General features: G+C 39.9%; 1 protein-coding gene across 1 annotated transcript; it reads left to right on the forward strand.

Moving 5' to 3' along the window:
• Window positions 1-713: 713 nt before the first annotated feature.
• On the forward strand, window positions 714-7,749 carry LOC110460712 (zinc finger protein Xfin-like). Its single transcript, XM_021513770.1, has 2 exons — window positions 714-1,128; window positions 4,974-7,749. Exon 2 carries the CDS (start codon window positions 4,981-4,983, stop codon window positions 7,714-7,716), a length of 2,736 nt encoding a protein of 911 aa, XP_021369445.1. The 5' UTR covers window positions 714-1,128; window positions 4,974-4,980; the 3' UTR covers window positions 7,717-7,749.
• The last annotated feature ends 2,420 nt before the right edge of the window (window positions 7,750-10,169 follow it).

Genomic DNA, 10,169 nt, shown 5'->3' on the forward strand with positions numbered 1-10,169 from the left:
ACTTAGGGTAATGTGTGGAAGGTTGGTTACAACTTTCATGTATTTGACAAAGGAAATATAATTCATTGTTGATGCTTTTGTAGACATACAATTGTATGTTATCAGCGATCGTTTAACATTTGTTACCAAGTGCCTTAGCGACCGTGACCTTCAATATCTTGTATTACTAATAATAATAATTCGATGTTCTGGTATACTGCTTTATCACAACCTAGTTCTTAGGTCCTCTCAAAGCGGTTCACAAATTATTATCCGTGGTAATAGGGCCTTTGCAACCAGCCAACATCTTTCTCAACTGGCTGGCGAGCATACAATCGGTGCTGTCATTTCGGCGCTCATAGCTAGCATTCTACAATTCTAGCACTGCCCAACCACGTCGTATTTATTTACAGCTGAGTAGACTGGAACAAGCGGAGTAAAGTATCTTGCACAAAGATACAACACTGTGCTGTGCCGTGACTCGAACCAGCATTGGTATAGGGCGGTTTGGTAAGTGTCCATGGAGATGTACAAGGCATTGCGAACTTGGTTTCATCTGTCTCGGCTTCTGCATGGTCTTGTTAAGTCGCAGTGGAAAGGCTTGTCGCATTGATAGAAAGGCGAACATTTATAATCCACCAGTCACGCTCGGGCGGGATCAGGCCTATCTCAAATAAATACTAGTCTATGCTAGTTTAAAGCTAGTGCTTATTACCTTGCTGGATCCCCGAATTAGCCGGCCCCACGGCCCTGTAAGTGGGGCTTACACAGTCTTACTGTCTAAAGCATGTCGGTGTCCCTGTAGCACACAGATCGAGAAGTACCAGAAAGCCAGCTGGGTTCAATTTGAAAGGGAGCCAACCATGTGCTGTACGCGGCAGACAGGCACCGTTCGTGAGCAGACGATATCAATTTTGGGCCTGTGTATTTCTCGATCAAGCACTGCTACAGTGTAGCTACTGCATGAACGCGCATGCTGGCTAGCGAGCTGACGGTCTGCATGATAGGCTTGTCACACACACACGCGTACACAAACAAAAGTTGGGAAAGTTGCAAAGTTTTGCCGGAGCCGACCACAGAAGTGATATGTGCTGTGCCTGTTGACGTATAGTCGTGCTGCCGTTAGGCTACAGTGTTAGAAACTTTCAGGTAAGTTATAAAAGTTACTCGATGGGAAAGTTTTGTCTAAGTAAGCATACATGTGACCAGGAATACATGTAACGCCCGTATACCATTGCTTGATCAGTCGTGTGTAACCCAGAGTGGAATGATTGCTGCGTCCTTAAGCTTTAAGGCATGTTAAAACTTAGTCTACAAAAAATAACTTTTCGTTGCTTCCTCAGTTATGAAATTTTATACTACTTTTAACTTTTAAAACTACTTTTGATTCGAGCAAAGTTTGACTATATAAGTGTACATGTGTTTTAAACGAGGCTAGGGACGGAAGGAGAGTGGCCTAGATTATATAGCTGGCTCTCCGTTATAAAGCCGAGCCAAGCTGGGAAGTATGTATATATCCTGTGCACCTACACACATACATACACCCCTAGCTCCATGTAGGCTGGCTTCCACGCTGCACACTCAACATATCGCTGTTGACCCGCGCTACACTAAGCGGCTTACTGCTATATTTAGTCCGTGATTTTACTCTGGACTGCGGGCTATAACTTGCTTAGTACTTTTAGTACTGTTAGGCTTGATACAGTCTGAAAAAGTTATCTTTATTGAAAATCAATGACTACTGTTCGTTTAATTGCTAATTGTAATATCGTAGCCTGTGGACTCTTAATGTATATAACGGACATATATAAACAATGGTGATCTTGTAGTTTATGTACAGGAAGGTGCTTTTAAAGCCACGCATACAAAGTTATACTCTATTCTAACATCATCGATTTGATTGTGATAACAACTACATAGTAAAAATTGTCTCACTATTAGTCAATGTGAGATACAGTCTTCAATTGACAATTGTTCATCAAAAATCGAATTTAAATGGTAATATTTTGTATTCAGATGGAAATTGGTTACACAGTAGTGTTTTTTATTACCTTCACATTGTGGCCGTGACGGTCAGAGACCATTTATAACCCATATTCTCGAGATATACCAAACTTTAGTAAATGTCCTTTATAACAAAGTTCTGGAACACAAAAACAAATATGTATTCGCACAGATTATATATAATTACAACATCAACCACATCGTTCTAATGAACACCAACTGCTGTGTCCGGGCCATTCTTTGCCTCTCTCTCCGGAACCTCGAACCCCGTCTTTCCACTCTAGACTCCGTCTCTATACTTCTTAACACTTTTTAACAATCAATACAACTTTAACTTATCATGAGTAGGTACCACCTATTATACATAAGTAATGAGGTACGTGGAACAATTCAATCTAACTTCTAAGCTAACTTTCCCTATCAAAACAACAGTACTAGATGTACCACATGGCAATGACAGTTACCCGGGTCTGTTTTGGAGAGTTCACTTTCGATCCTACATTATGTATCTCTATGACCTGGCTTCGGTATTACAAACGTACTTGAGGCCGCCTCAAGCTTAGATTTGAGTCCGAACTCAAGCTCAGCGTCCGTATTTCGTTATCACAAACAAAAAACTCAGCTCAACGCCTCAAGCTGAGCTCAAAAAGCTGAGACTGTCCAAGAGCAGACTTAAGTTCGAACTCAAGCTTTGGAACGCTCTGTTTACAATAAAAATGGCCGGTGGCTACGGAGGGCTAGGCGGCGTCAACGACAACGCAGACAGAGTTAAAGCCATTACTACAATCAGGGAGCACGATCCGATTGAATACATGGGAGATGATGTGATTTTTTCTAGGTTTAGATTTCGCAGGGAAATTACCTTTTTCTATTACACATATTGTCACCTTACTTAGTAGTAAAATCACGGTGAAATCACCAATTCAACCTATTACGCTACGCTACCTGGCTACAGGAACTTTCCACTCCTTGCTTGCAGATGTTTGCGGTATGTCGGATCACAAGAGTGTGTAACGCACTGGCTCGTTTCGCTCTAACTTTCGTTAAAATGCCACTATATGGATAGCCCTATATTGCACAATCTACCAATGCACGGTGTTACCAAATCGTAAGGTCTTGATCTAGCCACAGGTGTATATAATGTTATACTAACTTAATGGGATTCAACTGTAAATACTAATAAGACTATGGTTTTGGTCTAGCTACAAGTGTATATAATGTTATACTAACTTAATGGGATTCAACTGTAAATACTAATAAGACTATGGTTTTGGTTTTGAAATGGGAGTATTCCCGGATACAAGGAGATTTTGATTTTTAAAGAGTAATTGGAAATTGTAAAATAATTTGACTAAGTGACAATTTTAAACTATGAAGTATCAAAAACAGCAAAGTTTGTTTTAATTGTTAAAAGAATTGGTTTACTTTTAAAATACAGTTGTTAATATTTGATACATATGTTAAGATCGATTTGAGTGACCGACTGGGAAACAGCTCAACCAGTGTGCTGTGTCTTATTACTCACTAACATTGTATTAATTACTACCTAACATAACGTGTCATATTTACTTTGTATTAATTACTACCTTACAAACAGTGTTATGTTAACTTCGTATTAATTACTACCTTACAAATAGTGTCGTGTTAACTTTGTATTAATTACTAACTTACAAACAGTATTATGTTACATTGTAACTTTGTATTAATTATTACCTTACAAACAGTGTTATGTTAACTTTGTATTAATTACTACCTTCCAAACAGTGTTACGTTAACTTTGTATTAATTACTAACTTACAAACAGTTTTATGTTAACTTTGTATTAATTACTACCTTCCAAACAGTGTTATGTTATCTTTGTATTGATTACTACCTTACAAACAGTGTTATGTTATCTTTGTATTGATTACTACCTTACAAACAGTGTTATGTTATCTTTGTATTGATTACTACCTTACAAACAGTGTTATGTTATCTTTGTATTAATTACTAACTTACAAACAGTGTTATGTTAACTTTGTATTAATTACTAGCTTACAAACAGTGTTATGTTATCTTTGTATTAATTACTACCTTACAAACAGGGTTACGTTAACTTTGTATTAATTACTAACTTACAAACAGTGTTATGTTAACGTTGTATTAATTACTACCTTACAAATAGTGTTATGTTAACTTTGTATTAATTACTACCTTACAAACAGTGTTTGTTAACTTTGTATTAATTACTACCTTACAAATAGTGTTATCTTAACTTTGTATTAATTACTACCTTACAAACAGTGTTACGTTAACTTTGTATTAATTACTAACTTACAAACATTGTTATGTTAACTTTGTATTAATTACTAACTTACAAACAGAGTTATGTTAACTTTGTATTAATTACTACCTTCCAAACAGTGTTATGTTATCTTTGTATTAATTACTAACTTACAAACATTGTTATGTTAACTTTGTATTAATTACTAACTTACAAACAGTGTTATGTTATCTTTGTATTAATTACTAACTTACAAACATTGTTATGTTAACTTTGTATTAATTACTAACTTACAAACATTGTTATGTTAACTTTGTATTAATTACTACCTTACAAACAGTGTTATGTTAACTTTGTATTAATTACTACCTTACAAACAAAGTTATGTTATCTTTGTATTAATTACTACCTTACAAACAGTGTTATGTTAACTTTGTATTAATTACTAACTTACAAACAGTGTTATGTTAACTTTGTNCTGACGCGAGCAGACGTTCTTTTTTGAGAACATACGTTCCCAAGTGCTTAGGAATGGGAAAATCCGTTCTCAGGTTGTTCTCAAGTCGTTCTCAACTTCTTCTCATACTCACAACCAATGATAATGAATGTATCATGCTACCGGTAGGTGGTATACATTAGTATATAGATGATAATACTTTTTACTATTTTGTATTGTATTTTCCAGCTCACTAAACACTAACTAAATCATATATCTGTTGTATTTCAGTGACACGATGGACGATGGGAGAACGAGATTCAAACAAGAGCCACTAAGTCCCGGTGCAGCGAGCCGTCACGGACATGATTTAATGGCCATGCAGCAAACTTATCACCAGGGAGAAGTACTGTCTCGCACTGGAACGCAATGTGCACTCGACATGTCTCAGAGTGGAAGGACGGCCACTATAACCGCCGGCATGCCATACATTCCTGACACTATGACGGCATACGCATTGACGGCTCATGACGTCACTCCGGCCTACGCCATACAGGATCGTAACCTCATGCTGGGGATGTACGGATATGCTCCCGTTGTAAGCGAGGGCAAGGGGGCTGGCCACGTGGACTTGCTCACAAATGGAATGGAAAGTACAGAGGTCAATGGTTGTAACGGGACAGGGCCTCCGGAGAAGGTCCAACCAAAGTTACGTAACACTGCTCTACCAGGAATGGGTAAACGCTCGCACCTTCCTAAGAGGTACAAATGTGCTATGTGTGCTTATCGTACCAGATACAAGTCCGACTTAAACCGCCATGTTAGAAAACATGCTGTAGCAACATTTAACTGTGAGATCTGCAATATGCCATTTAAAACTATTGGAAACGTTGAATTCCACAAACGCAAGGAGCACGCCGATCTGCTGGTGACTGCAGCTACAACGAGTTCCGGGCCCGGAAAGGACCAGCCGCCAAAGCATAGCTGTAAACATTGTGATTATAGCACCTCTTACAGTTCCGACCTGACTCGCCACGTTAGAAAGCACTTCTCGTCCAAGTTTCATTGTATTTTGTGTAACCGCCCCTTCATGACGTTCTCGAGTCTGGCCACGCACAAACGTACAGCACACAACACTGGCGATGTCATCGAAAGTGAAGGAGATGGTGGGATTGCTGAGGACGTGTCCCTGGTTGAAGGCGGGGTCATAGAAGAGAGCGAGGCCCTGGTAGGAGAAGGTGTCATCGAAGATGGTGGGGCAAGTGATGTAGATATGGTAGAGGAGGTTTCAGTGTCAAAAACAGGTGAAGCTCGAGAACGATCATGGGGTTTGTCGATGCAGGAAGTCAATGGTGACCACAAAGAGAACAATATGGTAGTAGAGGATGAAAACAGACACATCGCAGAGACGAATCATGTCCCTGAAGAGGAAACAAACGTGAACAAAGTTCAGTCATCACCGTCAAAGGCTTCAAACTCTCCCGACAATGTCATTTGTACTAAGTATACTTGTGAATACTGTAATAAGTCTTTTGGGCGAAAACTGGTTTTGGATTATCACCTTAAAAATATTCACAAGGTTGTTAAGTCTGGACAGGAAGACACCGATGTGTTTGTCGAATACCCGGATGATGATTATGACCTGGCACTGGACATGTCTATTCAGGAGCTAGAGAATGCTACGTCCGATAGTCTAGCAGACCGTGCTCTTGACGCAATTGGCAAACTGCGACACCAGTGTCAATTATGTGCCTATGGTACCAACTACAAAAGTACATTCGACCGGCACGTGCGCAAGCACGACCTGGAATGTCATATATGTGACGTATGCCGAATGCCATTCATTACTTTCGGGCACCTCCAGCGACACATCCGCGACAATCATCCCGAACACACTCAGTCATGCGCCAGGAAGGAACCTGCGGACGGGCATCAGGAACGCACACCGGTGAGCGCCAGGAAGGAACCTGCAGACGGACGGTCTGTGGTATATGATTTCCTGTCTAACGATCCCAACACTCGTGGCACAAACCCTTCCTCTCCGTCCCGGTATAAACTGGAAAGTCCAGCTCTGTCACAGAGTCCCTTCCACTGGATGACGGCCAACAAACCCTCAGTGCAGTCCTCTGGAAAGGGCGAAACTGGCGAAAGTGTGGGAACAAAATTTAATTGGGCCGGTCAGCGACGCGTGTCCAGTGTTGAGGAGGGTGTGACCACCAGCCCCCCGACTAGCGGACGTTACGCAAAGCTTGTGTCGGACTATGACAGTTTTGCTGAAAAACCATTTGCTTGTGCCCTGTGTTTTTACAGAACAGGAGACGTGTCAAGTCTCGTGGAACACGCCGAGAATCACCTTACGGGATGTAGTTTGTCGTCTGTACCGGACTCTTGTATGTTTAGAGTGGGTAACTCGATGTTAAATGGGGGAGCTGACCTGAAAAGTCAAATGAGGTGTCCTATCTTACCAACGTACAGTGTGTATGCTCCTCCTTTAGCAGGTGAACACAGTCACGAGGAAAGATCAAGAGGGTTTGCCACGCCCAACGAAATTGCACAGTCACAATTCGTGTATTCTAATAACACACGTGCTCTTATGACAAAGAACATAAAATCAGGCCAAGGGACGAAATCTCAAGGTCGATGTGTGCCAGAAAACCAAGATCAAGGTCATCAGATATATTCTCAAGAAAATAATTTAACGATTCCGTACAGACAACAGACAGAGATAATGGGACAACAATCGTCAAACATTGGTGCTACCAGTGTTACAGTCGCCGACAGCCAGACGAGAAATGACCGCATGATACCGACCTTCTCCGTCCATTATAGGAAGGACAAGACAAATAAAGTGCGCCCTTACCTGTGTCTATTGTGTCGTAAACGCTTTCGTCATCTCATGTTACTGAAACAACACTTTAAAGTGACTCACAGCGAGTCACAGGTCGGCACTCCGCGGTTTTATACCTGTCGCATCTGTAAAGAGGTCTTCAACAACCCAATGTTACTACAGGAACACCACGACATTAACCACTAGTTACATGTCCACCACATCAACCCTTAGTTACAGAAACACCACGACATCAACCCTTAGTTACAGGAACACCACGACATTAACCATTAGTTACATGTCCACCACGAGACCAATATATAAATTGCAGGAACATCACGATACTAACCATTAGTTAAAGGAACACCACGAGACCAATATATAAATTGCAGGAACATCCCGATACTGACCATTAGTTACAGGAACACCACATCAACCATTAGTTACAGGAACACCACGACATTAACCATTAGTTACATGTCCACCACGACACCAATATATACATTGCAGGAACATCACGATACTAACCATAAGTTACAGGAACACCACATTAACCATTAGTTACATGTCCACCACGAGCCCAATAAATAAATTGCAGGAACATCACGATACTAACCATTAGTTAAAGGAACACCACGAGACCAATATATAAATTGCAGGAACATCACGATACTGACCATTAGTTACAGGAACACCACATCAACCATTAGTTACAGGAACACCACATCAACCATTAGTTACATGTTCACCACGAGACCAATATATACATTGCAGGAACATCACGATACTACCCATTAGTTACATGTCCACCACGAGACCAATCTATAAATTGCAGGAACATCACGATACTAACCAGTAGTTACAGGAACACCACGAGACCAATATATAAATTGCAGGAACATCACGATACTGACCATTAGTTACAGGAACACCACATCAACCATTAGTTACAGGAACACCACGAGACCAATATATAAATTGCAGGAACATCACGATACTGACCATTAGTTACAGGAACACCACATCAACCATTAGTTACAGGAACACCACATCAACCATTAGTTACATGTCCCCCACGAGACCAATATATAAATTGCAGGAACATCCCGATACTGACCATTAGTTACAGGAACACCACATCAACCATTAGTTACAGGAACACCACGAGACCAATATATACATTGCAGGAACATCACGATCCTAACCATTAGTTACAGGAACACCACATCAGCCATTAATTACAGGAACACCACATCAACCATTAGTTACATGTTCACCACGAGACCAATATATACATTGCAGGAACATCACGATACTACCCATTAGTTACATGTCCACCACGAGACCAATATATACATTGCAGGAACATCACGATACTAACCATTAGTTAAAGGAACACCACGAGACCAATATATAAATTGCAGGAACATCACGATACTAACCATTAGTTACAGGAACACCACATCAGCCATTAGTTACAGGAACACCACATCAACCATTAGTTACAGGAATTCCACATCAACTTATTATTATAGGACCACTATAACATCAACCCTTAGTTACAGTAACACCACATCAACCCTTAGTTACAGGAACATCACGACATCAACCATTATTTACAGCAACATCACGATATCAACCATTTATTACAGCAACACCACGGCATCAAATAGTAGTTATAAGAACATCATGACATCAGCTATGTAAGAGGAACTCCACTACATCAACTATACATTGGAAAAATACCTCTTTAACATTTAGTTACAAGAACACGTCAACCCTTAGTTACAGGAACTCCACAACAATTTACTATTACAGGACCACTACCACATCCACCCTTAGTTACAGGAACATCACATCAACCCTTAGTTACAGAAATTCCACATCAACTTATACTTTTTATTACAGGACCACCACAATATCGACCCTGGGTTTAACTACGAAATCAACTGAAAGGTGCACCAATGTGTATCTTTCACATATTACTTAAATGTGTTAACCCCATCAATCCCGATAACTTGTATTTTGTTTATATGTATTGTTTCATATTGTTATGATGAAGATACACACTGCCTGGTACAGTGTAGTATATATTGATTTAATACGGATGTTATACCATTGTATATTGATATATATCGAGTGCCTTAGTCATAGATCAATGACCAATATACCTGTATGCCTTATGACTACATTAAGAAATAGTCGTTTTTGACACGTTTTGGCATGGTTCTTGACTGCTTTGGCAACTTATGTCAAAGTTTACTCAATACATAACCATGGGTGTATTAAACTGTCGGGAACTGAGATCTTCATATGTTTCTAACTATTTTGACACTATGTATCAAAGCAAGATTAAAAGAGTATCATTTTATATATTTTTGTAGTTATTTTTGAATCATCTTAAAACAGGCATAGATTCATCATAGTAACAATGCAGACGAAAAAAATGTCCAACATTCAAACGTGTAGCTACAAATCTTATCGTCGGCTTGTGATAGTGATGAAGAACAGCGTAACATAATAAAATATATATGTTGTTGATCTGAAAATGTTGACAATTATTGAAATACTACCAAGGTGGACTGAACCATACGTACGTCACTGTGCCAGACGTACCAGACACGAGTAGCTGTATCAGTAACGCGCCGATATGTCCAGGG

Source organism: Mizuhopecten yessoensis, unplaced genomic scaffold (genome assembly GCF_002113885.1).
Source record: "Mizuhopecten yessoensis strain PY_sf001 unplaced genomic scaffold, ASM211388v2 scaffold10473, whole genome shotgun sequence".
NCBI classification, from domain to species: domain Eukaryota; kingdom Metazoa; phylum Mollusca; class Bivalvia; order Pectinida; family Pectinidae; genus Mizuhopecten; species Mizuhopecten yessoensis.

Bases quoted from the DNA above. Each gene is read 5' to 3' on its own strand.
- LOC110460712 (XM_021513770.1), top strand. From the start codon at position 4,981: ATGGACGATGGGAGAACGAGATTCAAACAAGAGCCACTAAGTCCCGGT.